The 22,563-nt window shown below is 46.3% G+C and overlaps 1 protein-coding gene across 1 annotated transcript in view; it reads left to right on the top strand.

Annotated features, from left to right (window-relative positions):
• GLMN (glomulin, FKBP associated protein) overlaps nt 1-22,563 on the top strand; it is a 450,060-nt gene that overhangs the window by 66,963 nt on the left and 360,534 nt on the right. Inside the window, exon 4 of the mRNA XM_085602181.1 lies at nt 13,957-14,082. Within this exon, the coding sequence (XP_085458307.1) occupies nt 13,957-14,082 (126 nt within the window). The remainder of the gene's footprint in view (nt 1-13,956; nt 14,083-22,563) is intronic.

Genomic DNA, 22,563 nt, shown 5'->3' with positions numbered 1-22,563 from the left:
TCACTCTTATGGGGAGAGCCGTATTGTTCAGAATGATGGCCCTCCCCTTCCTGTTGTATGTGATACAAAACATACCGCATATACTCCCTGACATCTTTTTTCGAGCCATTGATGGGGAACTGCAAACCCTGCTCTGGGGCACCGGGGCACCACGGATAGCGCTCCACAAGCTTCAGAGGGTAGTATATGAAGGCTGGCTTGCGATACCAGATGTGAGACTACTACCAAGCATTCCAACTTCTAAATATCAATGGCTGGGTTTTCGCGCCGCAGACTGAGCCTGCGTACAGAGTGGATAGACGAGCGCTGGGACCAAAGGGACACCCGTCGGCGCTATACCAGAGCAAAGGTGGAAGAGGGCTTCCTGCGCATACTCAGATGGTGGTGCAAGCTTGGCATGCCGCCACCAAGGCGCTCAGGTGGAAGGGCAGGTTAACCCAACAGATCCCACTATGGCACAGTGACGGGCTAAGCGAGGTTGGGAAGCTTGAGGGATTCCACAACTGGAGCTGCATAGGCATAGACAATCTGGGGGACATATGGAGGCCGGATCGGATGCTCACATTCAGTGACAGAGCAATATTGATATATCCAACTGAAGCAAGCGCTTAGATGTCACATCAAAGATGGGGAAACTATACCAGAATACGCCCCATTAGAAGACCGGCTGTTATTAGGACCAATTCACAACAAAGCAATCTCCCTCACATACAAGAAAATAATGAACAACTTACCTGATCCCCTCGGGACACTCCGGGTGAATTTTGATTAATCCAGTTACGAATTTTGCACATACTACTCCCGCACACTTTTCCATAGGATTGGGCGTGCAGACTCAGATCAATGAGTGAGTGGTTGTGGCTTACCTGGCACGTTCTTCCACATTAAACGGGAATGTCCAGTGATACAGCGTTATTGGTCATGGGTGGCTGGTGTGATGACGGTGGGGTTGGGCATACACATACAATCAAAGGCACGCTGGCTCTTACTGGGTGTCACTGTCGACCAAAGCCGAGCTATGTGTATTTTGTACCGCGCAGGTCCGGCAATGGGAGTTTAGGTGCCGGTAATCCAAAACTAAACGGTACGAGCCGTCAGGCTTCGTTACAGTGAATAAAGGGTTATTCATAGGGGACACACATGTTTCAATAACACCCTGATATTCCAATTGTTCAAGGATTGCCGCGACGTGGGGTCTCGCTTCACGACGCATAGGATATTGAGGTTGAGGCTGGGGCATAGACCGCAATGGAATCTCATGGCAGGGGGACAATCTGTCCCATCCCACCTGAGTACGATACACCGCCGGCGCAAGCGCCCACTCCTCAGCATACACTTCAGCCTGGTCCTTAGGCACTGTGTGCGCAAAGGACGGGAGGATTACTTCCTCCCCTCTAGGAGCCTCTAAAATGAAAGCTGGGGGCCAATCTGCCTCCGCTAGGAGGATATCATAGGTGGTGGTCAGATTATCCCAAAAAATCCCTTTTATTGTACGTTGTATGTCACCCTCTATTAATAAGACTATTTCATAAAGTCTGTCAGGGGGAGCCACTCTGGTGTCAGCTGTTTCCACAGTAACTGATATATCAGTTGCTGTCACCGCCAGAAATGGACGCAGAGCTTGACGGACTATGGTAATTTCCGCTGCGCTGTCCAGGAGCGTTAGCGCCCATGTCCGGTTCCGAAGCTGTGTCCGCACTATCTGAGGCATACCTTGCCGTCAGAGCCGCCACTTTCTTCTTCTGAAACGGGGGTCTTTGTCGTGCAAATTCGTCCTGCTTGCCTTTACCCTCAGTCTGTCGGGGCTGGTCACGCTGTTGTGGAGCACCCCGACCTTTGCCACCGCCTCCGCCACCGGACTGTGTAGCCGATGTTTCCTGTGAAGAACGAGGAGAGCGCTGTTCAGAAACCTGAAATCTATCAGGAGACTTAATAGCAGCACGATCGCGCAGATCATAAGTGCGTTCACTACTTGACTGTACGGGAGAGGCAGGCCGAGAGCCCTGTTTCTGTTGCTGCTGCTTTCCCTGTTGTTTAACCTGCCATTTTTGTTTAGGAAAAAAGGGCCGTTCGTCCTTACCAGACGTTTCTGCCTTACCCTGCGGTTTTAGATCGGGATTCTTTATTACAGGCTTAACTCCTAAAGAGCTACGACCCAAATCCCGATATGCCTCTGCGATTATTTTCGTAAATTCCTGCGGTTTGTCCTCCTCAGCAACTCGTTTCAGTTCATTACGAACCTGGAAATGCAAAGCATCACCCTTCAGGTTACCAATTATCATGGTAGCCACCAGGTCAAATTGCCCGAGGAGCCGCATCCCTAACTCTATCGCAGACTCCGCACCATGGTTCTCTTGAACTCTTTTGATAACGGAGGGCAGCTGCAACATAGACGGTGTGCCAAAGCACTGCGCGTACGTCGCTGCAAAGACCTTGCCCCAATTTACACAATCATCAATGTGGGGGACCAAGTCCTTAGGCAAACTAATGGTGAGGATCCTGTGTTTCTCCACAGGAGTAGTATTTGGGTAAACCGCTTCTATTTGGTCAAATTTTTCAGCAAGCCAAAAGGGGAAATCATCCCTAGTTTGGGGGCGCTTGCCCATAACAGAATTAACCATAACAGGACTAATGACCACCGCGTGATGATCAGTAGGCTGTCCCGCAACAGCAGGTGCCCCCGCCTGCATATTGCGCGACACATACTGCACTAACGCCCTATATACCGTAATGAGGGCAGTGTGTAGTACACGCAACTCAGCCACCGTCACCGTGAGGTAACGGGGATGAGGCGTAAATCCGGCTAGTACCGGCCAAGTGGCCCCTGCAATTGATAAAGGGCCCATTCTCGGCGGTATAACCACATGGGGAAGGGCGCCATTAAACCAAATATGATGCTGCCAAGCAGATATTGGTATTTCCTGTGTCCTATACGGCGTATAGTTCGCTGGCACGGCAGCGGCAGTGTAAGAATGAAAGGTGTCATCATCCCCCACCGCCGGAATCGTCACCCAAGAGTAGAACAACTCATAGGGATGAGCCGCATCGGCTCCCACCACAAAGATGACGTTCATACCAGTGTCCGGCACCCCATACTGCGTCAAATGACGTTTCAGAGCTGCACGGCTATGCGCCGCAATATCCACCGACATTAGGACAACACTCACTTGAAACTATCAGTAGCACAAGGGTTCAATAACCTTTTTAATTATCAAGCTTGAAAGAACCTATATCAATAGACCTAGGTAGGTTTTAAATCCGTCAGACTTGTTATCCGGAAACAAGAATGAGGGTGTTGTGGACAAACGCGAGCACTACTAAGGCGTTTCAACTCATAGACCAAACGTTAGGTGCGCCATGTTGCAGGGATTCTGCTTATACACAGAACTATGCGTAGAACCCCAGGACCTCAGTGAGTTGTGGTGTACCAGAAACTCACCTCAGAACCCAGAACCCAGTATCCGGCTAGCATAAGTGTCCCATTCGTTATCCGAGATTTAGCTCGGCGGTCCCAATGAAAAGACAACCCAGAACACGCGACTCAGTACATACTCAGGAATGGTGGGAATCGGAAATACCTGTTCGTATATTATTCTCACATCAGTCCACAACAAGAATCAATAGAGACACGGTGAAAATAAAAGAGTTTATTTTTATAGACCACGTGTCCTAATATGCAGTACTTTGGCTAATACAAGCAGACAAATGATTAAAATCAAAACCATCAACATAGTTACAATTCCATAGAATATAAAAGGGGTGATCATGTTATAATGACAGTGGATACTACCACTTTCCCTTTACTAAGAAGCTAATATTATTATTAGACTAACAAAAGGTCTCTTAGGCTTGAATAGGGGACCCCATACCTCAAAGATCAGCTTAGTGAAATCACATCACAGGAGCATCAGGAGTCTTCTCGCAGGAAGGCTCGTCTTCGGTCTGAATAATAAACATGATGTCCGTGATATTAAAAGCACCAACTTTCAGGTATGTGCAGCTGCTCGTGTGTTATGACTAAATAGTGGGTCGATCAACCTAGAGTGGAAAACATGCATTGTCTAACAACTCAGAATGTTTGTCACATCGTGTGCAGACCAAGGTCGCTTCGCAGAGCTCGGGATGGTAACAACAGATTGCTCTCGTGTGAGGCAAAACTCGAGTCAGCAGTTCGTTTAAGCAATAACATGTGAACGCAGTGTCGTGTGCAAAAGCAGCAAGATGGCTTTCTAACTTCTGACGTGGTTATGCTAACTTAACAATGTATGTACGAATTAAGGGAGTCCTTACTACAATTGCATGAGTGGCTGCGTGGTTCTGTGAGTGGCTGGGTGAGTAGTTTTGCGGGTCTGTGAGTGAGTGTTGCATCAGTGGCTGTGTGGTTCTGTGAGTGGCTGGGTGAGTAGTTTTGTTGGTCTGTGAGTGGGTGTATGGATGTGTGAGTGGTTGTGTGAGTGTAAGTGGTTGTGTGATTATGTACGTGAATGCGGAATGGGTCTGTGAGTGGATGTGTGAGTTTTTGTGGGCTTGTGAATAGCTGTATGGGTGTGTGAGTGCATGTGTGAGTAGATATGTGGGTCTGTGAGTGGGGTATGTGTGTTTCTTTTCAAATTAGAGTCTCAATCTGCGGATCCACCCGAATCCAGAAGGATCTGCAGATCCAGGTGGATCCTCCGATCCTCCGCACTCAAAAGTAATTTTGGGACAATGTCTTGCCCATGAGGGGTCCCTAACAGACCTCTCCTTCAGTCCCATGGGGTCAGGATACCTCTACCCTGACCCTTTCTATCACTTTTACATTTTATTGTCCCTATGAACAAAATGGCAGCCACAACTTTCCTCTCAGGTTGTGACCCGTCAATCACGACATTGCAGTTGGTGCGTGGATCTGCAAATCCGTTAGTTTTCAGAGCTGATTCACGACTCTAGATATACATAAATATTTTTTACTTTAATAACTCCAAAACTACTGAACAGATTTACACAAAATTACAAAAAGCACCTGTTCTGGACTAAGATCTATCTTTCTGCTAAAATTTGGTGTAATTTTGTTCAGCAGTTCAGGCTGTAGTCGTGTCTAAAATCGCTATTAGAAACTGCATGGATAAAACGTGTTTTGGGTCCCCCTCTTTTTCTCAGCCTCCACTTGACGGATCTCCCTGAAACTGTGTAGACTGCAGCTTAAGTGGCTGGCAAACTAGTTTTGGACATTTCGTGAAGATTTGTGAAACTGTGCCAAAGTTATTCACAAAACAAAAAACGCTTTCCCTATGGAAAGTAGGTCGGAACTATGACTACATACGGGTGACTAAGAGTAGAATAAATATATACAAATCTCCCTACTCCTCTCCCAATGTTTCAAGAAAGAGCAGAGCATTCGGGATCCAGCTATTCCATCTATTTTGCATGAAGTGCAGTGATATAAGACAACAGTGCCCACGCATTTCGGTGAGAGTTGTCTTGTTCACTATGTATATATATATATATATATATATATATATATATATTATATATCTATATATATATATATATATATATATATATATATATATATATATATATATATATATATATATATATATATATATATATATATATATATATATATATATATATATATATATATATATATATATATATATATATTCAAGGCAGGCGACTGCCGAAAAGCGTTATGGCGAGACCTAGTTGCGGTCAATAAAATAAAATCTGCACTAACTTTTGGGTCCGCTCTTGATTGCGGGCAGCAGGCGACAAAGGATTATATATATATATATATATATATATATAGATATATATATATATATATCAACTTTCACCTCTTCAGAAAACCGGGACACTTCCTGCGTCGGTGCAATTACGGGTCCGAAGCAGCCCAATTAATACACCATTTTCACTAAGTACCAAAGTACTATTGCACTCTCGTCAGGACACAATACCCGCTACGAGTCCATCCGTCAATGAAAGATCGTGTTTATTTCACAGCATAGAGCATCCACCAGAAATTTACCCAACGCGTTTCGGCGAAACTCGCCTTGGTCACGGGTAAGTGAAAGTCTTCAAAAACACAAATTTAAGACTTCATGTTAGACTCAACGTCAGATACATAAACATAGACAACAGACTTACACATCAATCTGTGACATAAACGTGGCGGCCATTTTGGAACAGTCTTATTTTCATCGTAACCCAAAATTCAATACATAAAGTTGTAATTGAAAAAAATAATCACAATGACATTTTAGTGCGCACCGGGTTTCTCCACCCACTCAAGTGTCCCACATGTGGCCTTCACCAATTGTACAACACATTTAAACGTGAAATTCATTATCTCCACTCCCCAGTGGTTTTGTATGCCGTAATTCATAAATAATTGTATTTTAACACATACCTAATGTATCTATCACCGGCATAAAAAATACTTCCACTTCCTTCAATGGCTAAGAGTGTACCTGATAACAAGCTCATGCTAATCTCGTAGATGCTATGGCCAACGTTACTCTAACTTATCAGCATCGCTTCAAGAAAACATACCCCCAGTGGGGTTAGTTCGTGCAATTTGAATAGTGAAAATGTAAATCATTATCCTAGTCATGGTCAAATAAGACATAATATACAGATTCTCTATCAGCATATCAATAGTACTGCAATGTTCATAGCAAACCCATTCAGTCCCAGTGGACCAAAAGTATTTTCCAATATCAGACGTAATATCCCAGGCTTCTTCATTGCTCATGAAGATCTACAGATACTGAAATAAAAGGAAGAAGAGATCCAGGTGAAGAAATCACAAATGAGAAACACGAGAAAAAGAAAGAGAAAAAGACTGGACTTCATAACTTGCCACTCTGCCTTCCACAGAATATTCAACAGACAGCATATAACATTCAACAAAATTAAACCAGATGGATTCAAAGATATATAAAATCACACAGAAGCATATAATTGCTCCAATAGCAAAGTTCATCATTACTCAAAAGTTCTTCACAGATAGTTCACTGGAAAGTAAACAATAGCAATAAAACCAGACAACGAAATAGACATTCCCCACTGCACATACGGAACTATCTAGGGTGAGATAGATATCCTGAATAGGATACCTTCACAGTGATGATGACAGAAGTGTAATGGCCACTCCCATCTGATATAATCATTCCCCCAAATGCCAAGACATCTCCTCCTCAAAATTTAATCCTTCAGGAATTTTGGTATTCAGATCTAAGATATACCTTGACTCCAACTGCCTGAGTTTACGTATCCTGTCTCCCCTTCTTTGTGTTGCCACCACTCTATCGATAACAAAGAATTTCAATAAGTTTGGATCACTCTTATGGAGTTCCTCAAAGTGTCTGGCAACCGGAGACAGTTTGTCCCTATTGTGGATTGCCCTTTGATGTTCCAATACCCTTTTCTTTGCAGTGAACATCGTACTGCCTACATATTTCTTTCCACAAGGGCAAACCAGAACATAAACACAGAAGTCCGACATACACGTAAGATGTTTACTTATGGTTCTCTCTGTGTTGCTGATAGGATAATACACTTTCTTAACATTGGTACTGAACTTGCACGCTTTGCAGGACATACAGGTAAAAAATCCCTGTATGTCATTGTTAGCATTGTGGTGACTTAATACCTCACTCTTACAGAGTTTGTCTTTGAGGGAATCAGATTTCCTATAAGTGATATTTGGCAAAGAACCTATTTTGTCTTTCAGTGTAGGTACAGTTGTTAAAATCTTCCAGTGTTGGTTCAAACACTTTCGTATTTCCCAGGAATTAGAATGATATGTGGTTACAAATCTAACAACCCCATCACTCAAACCATCACCCTCTTTGTCTCTAGGTACCAGCAAATCATTCTGCGTGAATGTCTTCGCCTTTGTCAATGCTTCCTCAATGACCTTAGGAGTATACCCTCGCTCTAAGAATCTTTGAGTCATACATTCACTTTCTGCAATAAAATCCATCTCCAGACTACAGTTTCTCCGTGCTCGGAGGAACTCCCCATAAGGGATGCTGCGGATCAATGTTTTAGGGTGTCCACTTTCTGCGTATAGCAAGGTGTTCCCTGCTGTGGATTTTCGATAAAGTTTCGAAACCAATCTGTTTCCCACTGCCTGTACTTGTAGGTCCAAAAATTCCACACTACGATTACTTACAGTGCCTTCGAACTTCAGATTCATCTCATTTTGATTTAAAGCAGAGATGAATTCATTTGCCTGTGACTCAGAACCACCCCAAATGATAAAAAGATCATCGATATACCGCAGCCAGAGTTTGACATGGCTGCGGTACAGATGTTGTGTCTTCGACACCTGCTGCTCCCAGTACCCCATAAATAAATTAGCGAAACTGGGAGCAAAGCAGGTGCCCATCGCAGTTCCTTGCTTTTGCCTGAAGTAAATTCCATCAAAAATGAAGAAATTGTTCTCCAAGCAATAGGTCATCATCTGTAGTAGCATCTCATTGTGCTTCAGAAAGGAGATGGAACGAGAGTTAAGAAAATGTTGGCAAGCTTGAATTCCCTGGGCATGTCTGATTGATGTATAAAGACTACAGACATCTAACGTGATTAGTAAATAGTCCTCTCTCCACTCAAAATCCTTAATCAAACTCAAAAAGTGTCTACTGTCTTTAAGAAATGAGGGTAGTGAGGCAGTGAGTCCGCCAGGGAGGCCCATTGTGTCGTCAATGCGCTCCCTATTAGAGAAAACATCTAAATACATTGATTACTTCTTGCATCCTTATGTAGAAAAACTACCCTCATTTCTTAAAGACAGTAGACACTTTTTGAGTTTGATTAAGGATTTTGAGTGGAGAGAGGACTATTTACTAATCACGTTTATGTTCTGGTTTGCCCTTGTGGAAAGAAATATGTAGGCAGTACGATGTTCACTGCAAAGAAAAGGGTATTGGAACATCAAAGGGCAATCCACAATAGGGACAAACTGTCTCCGGTTGCCAGACACTTTGAGGAACTCCATAAGAGTAATCGAAACTTATTGAAATTCTTTGTTATCGATAGAGTGGTGGCAACACAAAGAGGGGGAGACAGGATACGCAAACTCAGGCAGTTGGAGTCAAGGTATATCTTAGATCTGAATACCAAAATTCCTGAAGGATTAAATTTTGAGGAGGAGATGTCTTGGCATTTGGGGGAATGATGATATCAGATGGGAGTGGCCATTACACTTCTGTCATCATCACTGTGAAGGTATCCTATTCAGGATATCTATCTCACCCTAGATAGTTCCGTATGTGCAGTGGGGAATGTCTATTTCGTTGTCTGGTTTTATTGCTATTGTTTACTTTCCAGTGAACTATCTGTGAAGAACTTTTGAGTAATGATGAACTTTGCTATTGGAGCAATTATATGCTTCTGTGTGATTTTATATATCTTTGAATCCATCTGGTTTAATTTTGTTGAATGTTATATGCTGTCTGTTGAATATTCTGTGGAAGGTAGAGTGGCAAGTTATGAAGTCCAGTCTTTTTCTCTTTCTTTCTCTCGTGTTTCTCATTTTTGATTTCTTCACCTGGATCTCTTCTTCCTTTTATTTCAGTATCTGTATATCTTCATGAGCAATGAAGAAGCCCGGGCTATCACGTCTGATAATGGAAAATACTTTTGGTCCACTGGGACTGAATGGGTTTGCTATGAACATTGCAGTACTATTGATATGCTGATAGAGAATCTGTATATTATGTCTTATTTGACCATGACTAGGATAATGATTTACATTTTCACTATTCAAATTGCACGAACTAACCCCACTGGGGGTATGTTTTCTTGAAGCAATGCTGATAAGTTAGAGTAACGTTGGCCATAGCATCTACGAGATGAGCATGAGCTTGTTATCAGGTACACTCTTAGCCATTGAAGGAAGTGGAAGTATTTTTTATGCCGGTGATAGATACATTAGGTATGTGTTAAAATACAATTATTTAAGAATTACGGCATACAAAACCACTGGGGAGTGGAGATGATGAATTTCACGTTTAAATGGGTTGTACAATTGGTGAAGGCCACATGTGGGACACTTGAGTGGGTGGGGAAACCCGGTGCGCACTAAAATGTCATTGTGATTATTTTTTTCAATTACAACTTTATGTATTGAATTTTGGGTTACGATGAAAATAAGACTGTTCCAAAATGGCCGCCACGTTTATGTCACAGATTGATGTGTAAGTCTGTTGTCTATGTTTATGTATCTGACGTCGTGTGTAACATGAAGTCTTAAATTTGTGTTTTTGAAGACTTTCACTTACCCGTGACCAAGGCGAGTTTCGCCGAAACGCGTTGGGTAAATTTCTGGCGGATGCTCTATGCTGTGAAATAAACACGATCTTTCATTGACGGATGGACTCGTAGCGGGTATTGTGTCCTGACGAGAGTGCAATAGTACTTTGGTACTTAGTGAAAATGGTATATATATATATATATATATATATACCAGATGCTGCATTCCTGGTTTTTGTAATTAGCAATTATTTATTAATAAAGCACATTTCGACTAGCAAGTCGTCTTTTCCTTCCTTTGTTACACTTTTATACAATATCCCTTTAAATACATTATGGGGCATCATGGGAACTATAGTCCCACATACATCATGGGTCAACCCAGGGAAGCAAATATATTTATCATTAGGCGCTTTTGCAGGTATTTAAATTATGCAAGCATTATTATTATTCACTTTCAGGAAGAAAACATTACAATATGAGATTAAATCAATTGTCCCAACATTGTCAAAAATTCAAATGTATAGTCTCAGCTTAATGCTTATATGGGATTTAGAAAAGCAAAAACCCAGGAACAATTGTACGGTGCTCAATTTACAATGTAGGTCTTTCTGAGCGCTCGTTTGTGATGTAACTGTACATCAATGTGGATTTAAAAATATTACAAGTAGCAATGGTGGTTTGCATCAAAAACTATTTGGACTGTAGGTTTCCTAACGTGTTGTTTTGTTTTTAACATATTATATCTTTTCCGTTTTCACTGCACTGTTCATCTCCCTTCTATTCCATGTCCGGAATCTAAAGGTCTTCAGAGTACCTAGGTGTATGAATCTGTTCTGTTGGGCACTCGAGGCCACTGCACAATGACCTTCGGTTCGGGGCCTCTGCCCAGTGTACTTGTCTTGCATAGATATTTTCCCCATTATGAAAACTATTTGTGTACTTTCACTTCTTGGGCATGCAAAGCTATTTGAACAATGAAAATCCCGAACAAACCCTACCACAGTACTGAAGACCAACATTCTCTGTCCATAAATAAACTTATAGCACACTATTTGTATCCACTTATTGAAATTGATGTCAAGAAGGAGAATACCTCGAAATCCAGCTGGCTCAGTATTTACCAGAATTATTGTCCTCTAAATCAGAGTTCCCCACATATGGATATTCTCTGTGCCACACTCTAACCTTTGTTGGCTAGGTCCATGGTTCACCATTTACACTAGGTCGTCTACATATCCCGGAGTCATGGTCAGGAGATCGTGGTCACCCTGTGAAGGGTAGTCCTGGTCTGGTTTGGAAGACAAACCTTGTCTGTTGCATCCATGGGTTCTTCCTTTGTGTTATGTTCATGTAGACTCGCTGCTGCTACAACCATCTGTTCCCCCTGCGGTGCTGTTGAAACATTGGTCAATTAGAGCATGTTCTCTTGGTCAGACTTTTCTTTGGTCCCTGAGTTTGTCACCTGCCAGGCTAGTGCTTAACTTCAGTTTCAGCTTCATAAGCTTCAAACCATTCTCACACTTCTTGCGGATATTTCAAAGCACCCCATTACATTGTCCATCATCATTTTTAGTTTAGCAGGAAACATTTGGACTCATATCTAGCCAAGGTCTCCGAGTTTTCATTTTTTGCTTTGAATGATGCTTGCTCTTGTTGCACTGCAACTCTGACATCTGGGCTCTCCTTTCTCAGCCCTGGGCAACGGGTCCTCCTTTTTGCCCGTACACTCACTTTTCCTATTGTCTCCCACTTTCATCAACGCCCCCTTACCTCTCCTCTCCTCCTTCAAAATCGATCAGAGCGACTTCGTGGAAAGTTTTTAAGTGTTGGGAATTGCATTTGAATGTGCAGAGTAGCGAAGAACAAATAGAGAGGCGGTGCGATCGCTGCCCGTGTGATCCGATTCCCAGGGGGGTAGTCTTGAGTGGGCTCCGTTATGAGTGCACGCAGCTCCTGGGTGCAGCCTGCATCCGAGCAGCGCTGCTCCGAAGTGGAGTTTGGCTCTGAGTTGGCGCCTGTCCTCAGTGCGCTTCAGTTTCGAGCGCGGCTCCCATGCTTCTGAATGTGTAGCTCGAGGCTAGATTTAAGCGCAGACTGGCTCCGTGTGAGCGCGAGACCGGAGATCCCCCCCTTGTGGGTTTCCCAATCCCAGGGTCCCTCAGCTTTACTCGGCAGGATCCCCTGCCCCTCGCGCTCGATGCTGCTCCCTAACCGTGCTACCCAATCAATCCTCCCGCACACACATGACCTGCCCAACACTTATTCAGAATCATGGAGTTTATTCTGAATAAAAGGAAAAACCTGCGCAGATCCTGGTGAAGAACAGGCCATGGAGGGGTAAAGCTGCCCTGGGGGCGTGGCTTGTAAGGAGGGCACCTGTTCTGCGGTATGACAGGCACTGTGTGGTATGCTATAATGCAGACTCTTGGGGTGGCCACGTTCTTAGGGCAGGCTTTGTTTTGGGGTATATAGATTCAGACACTGCGCTATGAAATGCAATAGGTGTTGCTTTTGGTTTTGAAAATAACAATGTCTTTTAATTTTTGTAACTGCATTGCCATTTAGAATGTCAATAGCTCAAAATAATGTAATTGCGAGACCTATTGCATTGTAAATGCTTGTTGCAGTAGTATGCAGTAACTCAACAGCTGTATCGTAACTGGCTGTGGGGGTGCTCACCTTAGTGCTGGCGTAGCCACACACTACGTGCTCTTTCCTGGGAATGGACTGAGAAAAACCCTTCTGGCATGGTCATCATAGCCAACCATATTTACAAGAAAGTTACCTATGTCTGTTCCATCTACTTTTCTTTGGCTATCCAGCCAGTCGGATGGTGTTCCTCCGGACGGTGACCTCTAGTCAGACTCACTCCGTGAGGTCCCGTACCTGCTTGCACAGATCCCCTGTCATGGGCCGTAGTTAAGTCAGTATAGTCTCCGCCCTCTTGATATAAAATGAGACCCCTTTTGCACATAATTTAGTGTTGGATCAGTATTTGAAAAGTTGATGTATTGTGGTATATTCCAACGATTCACGTGTGCTCTGGAACACATTGCTTGAAAGTGTTCTCCACGACTTTAGATTCTTCACAACTATACGATTCCTCATTTTGGACACTGTACAATCTGTTTGTCAATTTGCTATGTATGTACGTTGTATATTTACTGTTAAATGGTTCTGGTTTTTAAGAAAATGTTTCTCCCTTTACATTACATTTTCAAAGTGTGCTATACGTTTGCTCCACATAAAGTGATTGCCAAAGTTCTATTTGTCTCGTAAATATGTGCTTAAATGAGATCCGGTTGGATCATTGTCTTTACTTTGATATGTAAACGCAGGTCCTGCTGATTCATGGGTAGCTCTTGTCGCATGCATTACCCTCTATAAGATGTCATAAGCTCTAGACCAACGTTCCTAAATGTGTGTATTTATTTCTTGAATGCAGTAAACGTATCCAGTAATTCTAACCTTTTATTTTCTCTTGTAATAAGAAAGCATACTTGTGCATATCTGCAGGAGTTATTGGACGTAAGATCCTCTATCAGTTATTACGTGTAAGATGTCGTGCCAAGGAAGATGATCAGCGGCACTGGTGAATTCTATGCAGATTGCAGCACAGTAGCAGACCCCTTTTGAAGTTTTGCTCAGAGTATCCCATTTATGCCCCATTCAGATGCATGATTACTATTTATATTGACTTGTTTGTTCCAGCAAACTCTGCAAGAGGAGGAGTTCAAGGAAGAGGATTTCAATCTGTTTCAGGCCGCAGGCCAGAAGTGTTTAGATGAAGGCTACACAACTCAAGTGTTAGAAATTATTCAAGATGAGAAAAACAAGGCAAGTGAAAATATTTTTACATACGATGTCACAGTAGAATATGCCACCCTACCATGCATGTTTTTTTTCCGCATGCAATTCCAATGCAGTTGTTACAACGATCGCGTTGTAACAACGCATGCCATTACTCCGCAAGTCGGAGCATCAACTTAATTTATGTGGGGAGCTGGATGTTGGAATAATATAATTTACTATTCCAACTCCAGTCTGTGCAACAGTAGGGAAGGTGTTGGATTTGAAATTCAACACCTTCTGCCCCCAGAGCAAGTTGTTGTTCCGACTTGCGGAGTAATGGCATGCGTTGTAACAACGAGGTCGTTGTAACGAGCGAGTTGTAATTGCATGCGGTGTTCTGGATTTGGGGTAAACTATGTTTACCGTCACAAATATGCCTTCTTACCACATATATCAATATAACCGACCAATTGAGTTTTCCTATTACAATATTGACATTTGATTGTAACCATGAAAACAGGTTGCCAAACAGCAATATTCTTAACAAGTTGAATTAAATATCTTCTTGTCAAAGGGATGAGATGCCTCAGAAAAATACTAGTCTGTAAAAGAAAAGGAATTGTACTATTTGGTGCGATACTGCGAGATGACAAATTATGGCCGCAGTCTCATTATGTCAGAGCTCTGATAATAGCTTTTCTGTTATGCCTGGGCTCATATAATGTCAGGATTTGGATTCCGGTAAGGCTCTGATTATGCCGCTTTTTTAGGTCTCGCCTGACCCAGCGCTTGAGCTGGTCTGGCGAGACTTAAAGTAAGGGCTTCAAAAAATGCTACCGCCGGCCACTGCTTGCAGTGCATGTGCGCGGGCGCGCGCTTGAGCAGAGGCGTCATATGGCGTGATTACTGCTGCGCGCGCACCACTCGCAAGCTGTGGCCGGCAGTAGCATTTTTCCCCCGCCACAGCAGTCATTTCTCAAAGCGGGCGCGTGATTTTTTTCTTCTGCTTATTACTTCTATGTAGTAATGGCGGCACCCGTGCTTTAGCTTAAACATCTTAGGCTAAAGTCGGGTGCTGAGATTGCTTCAAAAGTAAAGAAGGAGTAGTTTCTTACCTGTAACTCCAGTTCTGTAGTAGGGGTATCTCTGTTATGGTCATAATCTATGAATAATCCCCGCCCATGTGCGGGGACCCCGGAGCAATCAAAAATATCTCTTAAGCTGTCCCGCATTTGCAAACCTGCAAAGACACTTAAGAGACAGACAAAATAATACAGCCTAATCACAACAAGGCTGCACTGGCCAGCACTTCCTCTGAAGTGAACACAAAAGCCAAAATAAAGTTGAAATGTCATTTTTATTCACATTTGACATGTTCCTTTATTATCACACACTCCCTTCACCAAAATCCCTTTAAACAATAGAGAGGAAGGGGTGGACAGACAAGCCCTATAGGCTGTCATTATGTGTCTGCTAAAGGGATACCGTGCCTTTAAGAAACTCTCCAGAGACCCCCGGTATCCCAGGATGCACAGCCAACACAAGTTACTTTCAGTTCTTTTTGAAGGTGTATAACAACAGGCCTGATACCGTCAGGTTACTCCACCGGGGAGGAGGGAGGGTCGCTTATGACTATAACAGAGATACCCCTACTACAGAACTGGAGTTACAGGTAAGAAACTACTCCTTCTGTAGTAGGGGATCTCTGTGTATAGTCATAATCTATGAATAGAATGGCAAGCCCATCCCAACCAACAAGAAGCGGTGGAGTAAGACCAACCACCAACAAATCACTGTGCAAACAAATTCCTTAGCGAAGCCTGTCCAACCTGCGCATCTGCCCTAGCATCAGAGTCCAGGCAGTAATGCTTTGTAAACGTATGGACTGACTTCCAGGTGGCAGCCTTACAAATGTCAGCAATGGGAACATTCCTAAGCAAAGCGGTGGTAGCCGCCTTGCCTCTAGTCGAATGTGCCGTAGGCTTACCCCCTAATGTTTTATTAGCTTTTTGGTAACAAAGCTGAATACAGGAAACAATCCATCTGGAAATGGACTGCTTTGAGGTAGCTAAACCAGTTCTTACCGAACCATAATTAACAAACAGTTGATCCGACCTGCGGATATCTTTTGTCTTATCCAGGTAGAATTTCAACACCCTACGCACATCAAGTGAATGCAGAGACCTCTCCGCCGGAGAGGAAGGATGCTGAAAAAACGTAGGCAAAGTTATCATCTGATTCACATGGAAATCTGATATCACCTTAGGCAAAAATTTAGGATGGGTACGCATCACTACTTTAGAAGCATGGAAAACAGTATACGGCTCTTGGCAACACAGAGCCTGAATCTCACTCACCCTCCTGGCCGATGTAATGGCCACAAGGAAGGCAGCCTTCCAAGACAAATGCTGCAACGAAGCCTTATGGATAGGTTCAAAAGGCTCCCTCATCAATCTAGATAACACCACATTCAATTCCCAAGGTGGAGAAGGCCTTCTAACAGGGGGAAACACCTTACGCAAACCCTCCAAAAAATCCTTAATCACAGGGATTTGAAAAAATGAGGTTTGAGAAGGGCCCTTCCTATACGCAGTCAGAGCTGCGAGATGAACCTTAATAGATTGAAAATTAAGCCCAGACTGAGCTAACTGCAGCAGATAATGCAAAATAACGTCTTCTTTACAGGATGTAGGGTCAAAGTCCTTCGCCTTGCACCATAAGCAGAATCTCTTCCACTTATAGGCGTAGGAAGTCCTCGTAGACGGTCTCTTAGCCTCTTTCAAGATCTCCATACAGTCCTGAGGCAGGTTCAAGTGTCCATACTGCACTAGCTCAGGAGCCATGCTGCCAAACTCAAGGACGAGAGATTGGGGTGAACCATCTGCCCTCCGAACTTCGTGAGAAGGTCCGGCCGGCACGGCAGGCGCCGGTGTGGCAGAACAGACCGGTGAAGAAGGTCGGTGAACCACCATTGTCTCGGCCACTCCGGAGCAATCAGGATCATTCTGGCTCTGGATTGCGACAGCTTGATCAGCACCGCCGGAATCAGGGGAATGGGTGGAAAGGCGTAGAGAAAGCTGTTGGACCTGCTGATCCATAGTGCATTCCCCAGCGTCCCTGGTTGGTAGTACCTGGACGCGAAGTCGCGGCATTTGCTGTTTTCTGCCGTAGCGAACAGATCTATATCCGGAGTGCCCCATTCTGCGAAGACGTCTCTTAGCACGTCGTCGTTTAGCACCCACTCGTGGTTCTCTTGAACGAGTCTGCTGAGCGCGTCTGCTTGGGCATTCTGCACTCCCGGCAGGTGGGTTGCCGTGATCGTCAGATTCCTGGCCACCAGCCAGTTCCAGATCGCCTGTGCCTCCCGAGACAGGGTGCGTGACCGGGAGCCCCCCTGCTTGTTGAGGTAATACATGGTCGTAGTATTGTCCGTCTGAACCAGCAGGGAGGACGTCCTGAAGGAGGGATGGAACGCCTTCAAGGCCAAGTGTACTGCTCTGAGTTCCAAAAAGTTGATATGGTAGGTCGTCTCCGTCTGCGACCATATCCCCTGAATCTGAAGAGGGCCCGAATGCGCTCCCCAGCCCTGGAGAGACGCATCGGTCACTATGGTCCGGGCCGGAATGTCCTTGTGAAAAGGAGTCCCCTTGCAGACATTCTCTGGGGAACACCACCATTTCAGAGACTGCCGAGCGTGCTGAGACAACTGGATCTTGTCCTCCCAACGCCCCCTCCTCTGGTCCCATTGATCCTCCAGACATTCCTGCAGGGGCCTCATATGCAGACGTGCATTGGGGGTGAGGAAGATGCAAGAAGCCATCGACCCCAGTAATGAAGACACCGTCCTCACCGTAGGAGGGCGGGCTGAGATGAGATGCAGAGCCTTCCCACGGATCGATAAGCGTCTCTCCTCCGAAGGACACACGCTTGCGGTCAAGGTATTGACTGAAGCCCCCAAGTACTGTAGACACTGCACAGGGATCGGCACTGACTTCGTCATGTTGATGTGCAGCCCCAGACGGTGAAGCAAAGCCGCCGTCCTGTTGAAATGGCACTGGGCTTCCTGATAAGTGGACGCTTTGATCAACCAGTCGTCCAGGTAAGGGTACACAAACACCTTGGTCTTCCGCAGGTGTGCCGCGACCACTGCCATGCACTTTGAGAACGTCCGCGGTGCAGACTTCAGGCCAAACGGGAGTACTGAATACTGGTAATGGTTGTTGCCTACCAGAAACCTCAGGAACTTGCGATGCTTTTGTGCGATCGGCACATGAAAGTAAGCGTCCTGCAGATCTATGGCGCACAGCCAGTCTCCTCGATGCAACTGAGGGTAAATCTGATGCAGGGACAACATACGGAACTTTTCTCGGCGGATCCACCTGTTTGCTTGACGCAGATCCAGAATAGGCCTGAACTCGTTCTTGTCTTTTTTTCTTACGAGAAAGAACCGTGAGTAGAGACCTTTTCCTTTTTGCTTCAAAGGAACAGCTTCTATCGCCTTCTTTTTTAACAGAACGTCTGCCTCCCGCTGGAGCTTCCGCACCATGATGGAGGAGCGCACTGGTGGAATCTGTGGAGGCGAACTGGTGAAACGAAGACAGTAACCATTGCAAACAATATTCAGCACCCACTTGTCCTGCGTTATTGTCCTCCACTCTGCCAGGTAGTGTTGAATATTTCCCCCCACCGGAGCGGGTAACGGATGAGGGGGAAGTAACTTTTCAGGGCTTCGACCCGGCCGGGCCTTTGTTCCCCGCAGAGGACTGATGCTGGCCTCTGCCCCTCTGGCGCTTCTGAAAGGGCTGCCTCTGGTACTGCTGCTGTTGCTGGGGCTGTTGCTGGGGGCCCGACTGACGCCCTTGGCCCCTCTGCTTGGTGTAGCGCCTGCTCGAGGAACGGAAGGACCTCCTCTGCTCCTTAGGCCGCTCCAGCCCCACCGCCTTCAGAGTTTCCGCCTCAGCCTTCATGCGGGCCATCTCGTCATCCGCATGTGACCCGAATAGCGTCGTGCCAGAGAATGGTAGATTGGCGATCTTCTGCTGCGCTTCCGGCTTGAGCGGAGTCAGCCGCAGCCAGGAATGCCTCCTCATGTGTATGCCGTGGCAGTACCCATGGGCCGCCAGCAGCGACACGTCCCCCGCCGCACTGATGATCTGATTAGAGACCATCATGCCCTCGTTCAGCACCTCTTGAAAATCCTCCCTCTTGTCTCTGGGCAGGGAGGCCGCGAACTGTTGCAGGGAGTCCCAAAGAGACCTGTCATAGCGCCCCAACAGAGCGGAGGCGCTAGCGGCCTTCATCGTAGTAGCCGACGTGGAGCACATCCTTCTCCCCAAGGAGTCCATTTTGCGACTCTCCTTATCCGGGGGAGCCGTGGAGGAAGGCGTCGTAGAGTGTTGCTTACGAGCCGCCGCCACGATAACAGAATCCGGTGGGGGATCCACTCTGAGGAACGCCGGATCCGAGTCAGGAGCCCTGTACTTCTTTGACAGTCTCGAGGGCGCCGGCTTCACCACGGCCGGCGTTAAGAACACCTCCATCGCAGGTTCCTCCAGCCCTGGGACCAGCGGGAGGAGGGGGCGCGACAGATGTACTTTATGCAAAGTCTCAAAAATCACAGAAGTAGTGGGAATAGGGGTAGTCACTGATATCCCCAACTTCGCAGCCCCTCTCAGCAACACCTCCTGGAACGTGGCAATGTCATCCACTGGAGAGACGCGGGTAGGAGGCGTCTCCGACAGCGAGGGCGAATACTTGCCAGCCCCAGAAGAGTACGTGCCCCTCGACCCTCTGGAACGAGACCGATACCTTCGTCGACCATGTCCAGAGCGAGTGGAGGATCTGCGCCTACTCCGTGATCGCCTGCGAGGGCGAGAGCGAGATCTCTGCCGGTGAGGAACCCTCGGGGGAGGAGGCGGTGGCTGCGGTGGCGAAGCAGGCAGCTGAGGCACGGGCAGAGGCAGCGGAGGAGGAGGAGGAGGAGGAGGAGGAGGAGGCAGGGCAGGCACCGGAGGAGGCGCCGGTGGAAGGTCGGGCACCGGAGGCAAAGGCGGCCGCTGGGTACGCAGCGGGGTCAGATGATCTGAAGCCCCATCACTTCTAGCCGGAGAGCCCCCATCATCATTGTCCGGGCTCGCGGCCACTCTCCTCTTCTTGGCGGGCCTGTCCCGCGTGGAAGCCACCGAAGGCGAACGTCCGCGCCTCCCCGATCCCCGACTGGAGATCGTAATCACCGAGGACGTATTCCCCGATGTCTGGGACGTCGAACTGTACGTCGACCTCGACCGGCGTCTCTTCGCCCTCGACGACGAGTGCCGCCCCGCAGTCGATCGTCCTCTCGACGTCGAACCATGTCTCCTCGACGTCGACCCATGCCTCCTCGGCGTCGAACCCCGCCTTGATCGCCGTCGCCGAGGTGTCTGCCTCGACGTCGACTGCCTCCTCGACGCCGACTTCTGGCGTCTCGACGTCGACCGCCGGTGTCTCGGCGTCGACCGCTGCCATCTCGACGTCGATCGTTGGCGACGTCGATCGTTGATGTCTCGACGTCGATCGTTGATGTCTCGACGTCGATCGTTGATGTCTCGACGTCGATCTGTGTCTCGGCGTCGACCGCCTCCGCCTCGACGGCGGGCGCCGGGATCTCGGCGTCGACTCCGTCAGCGTCGAGCCGTGGGTAGACGGCGGCGAGTGAAGTCCATGGGGCTCGGTACGACGTCGATGTGTTGTGGACGTCGACCGTGACACCTGCGACGGCGACCCAGTCCCGGGTCTCGCCGGCCCCTCCCTCGACGTCGAACGCCGAGGCTGCCGCGACCCAGAGCCCTGGATCGACGGCGAACATACCGGTGCCTTCTCTCTCGCCGTCGACGTCGTCGCCTTCGACGTCGAACGCGACCTACCAGCCGGTAGGTGCCGTCTCTGCTTCTTGCTCTGCCCGGAGGTCCCTCCAGGGGCTGAAGCATGGGCGGAGGAGGGGGAATGGGACCCTCCATGCCCTGAAGTCCCACCGGTCCTCTGCATCTCCTGTCCCTGAAGGCGAGTCTTCTCCCTGTCCCTCAGGGTCCTTTTCGAAAAGGTGCTGCAGATGTCACAGGCAGCTGGGACATGTGAGGGCGACAAGCAGAGGATACACACCTCATGTGGGTCCGTCTTAGCCTTCTTCCTCCCACACTCAGGGCATTTATCGAATAAAGCCATGCTGAGAGTGGGCCAAAACTGCTCCAGATTGCAGGCAGTAGTAGACAAAGGCTTTAGACGTCGAATGAAACCACTTTTAATCCAAAAAATCCGATTTTAATCAATTAAACCACCCAAAAGGGTAGAGCTCAAGCTCCAGGGTCCTGCTAGCAGGAGCCGGAAAAAAGAACTGAAAGTAACTTGTGTTGGCTGTGCATCCTGGGATACCGGGGGTCTCTGGAGAGTTTCTTAAAGGCACGGTATCCCTTTAGCAGACACATAATGACAGCCTATAGGGCTTGTCTGTCCACCCCTTCCTCTCTATTGTTTAAAGGGATTTTGGTGAAGGGAGTGTGTGATAATAAAGGAACATGTCAAATGTGAATAAAAATGACATTTCAACTTTATTTTGGCTTTTGTGTTCACTTCAGAGGAAGTGCTGGCCAGTGCAGCCTTGTTGTGATTAGGCTGTATTATTTTGTCTGTCTCTTAAGTGTCTTTGCAGGTTTGCAAATGCGGGACAGCTTAAGAGATATTTTTGATTGCTCCGGGGTCCCCGCACATGGGCGGGGATTATTCATAGATTATGACTATACACAGAGATCCCCTACTACAGAAATAGACAATTCTTTACTTTTGAAGCAATCTCGGCACCCGACTTTAGCTTAAGATGTTTAAGCTAAAGCACGGGTGCCGCCATTACTACAGAGCAGTAATAAACAGAAACAAGCATTGGCAGAGCCAATAGGTCTCGCTTTTGGGGCCTTATAAGTATTTAGTTATGCAACTGTTGCATGGCTAAACACTTATAAGGTCCCAAAGGCAAGACCTATTGGCTATGCCAATGCTTGTTTATTATACCCAAAGCTGAACATACCAGGACTGTTGTATCAAACCTTTGACCATTGAAAGCCTCTGCATATGCAAAGGCTCAGTTAATGAATGGGCTTTGTTTATAGGCCAGGTTTTTGTTCAAGGTAGAGCTCTGCTATATTCACTCTGCTAGAATAATGAAAGTGCTGACATATTCAGAGATCAGAATATATAGTTGTTGTAGTTAAACCGTTGCTTTCTTTCTAACTTTGGTTTCTGAGAAAGCTTCTTGTGAATTCCTCTAGCAAATTTGCTATTAATCATGCATTTTATTTTACTAAACCTAGATTATACCTACAGTCCAGTGTCTAGGATCAATGAGAAAACTCGCAGTCTAACCAGGACCACATTATGTAGTTCATGGAAATATCATTTTATCTGTGCAAATTTATGCCGAATTCAAGATGCTATGGGCCCATTCTCCATGCGATTTAAATGTGTAAATTAGATTTTTCACTCATGAAACCATTTATT

Source organism: Triturus cristatus, chromosome 4_2, assembly GCF_964204655.1.
Source record: "Triturus cristatus chromosome 4_2, aTriCri1.1, whole genome shotgun sequence".
NCBI lineage: Eukaryota > Metazoa > Chordata > Amphibia > Caudata > Salamandridae > Triturus > Triturus cristatus.
Note: the sequence above shows the minus strand (reverse complement) of the source record. Positions and strands in the feature narration are given on the sequence as shown.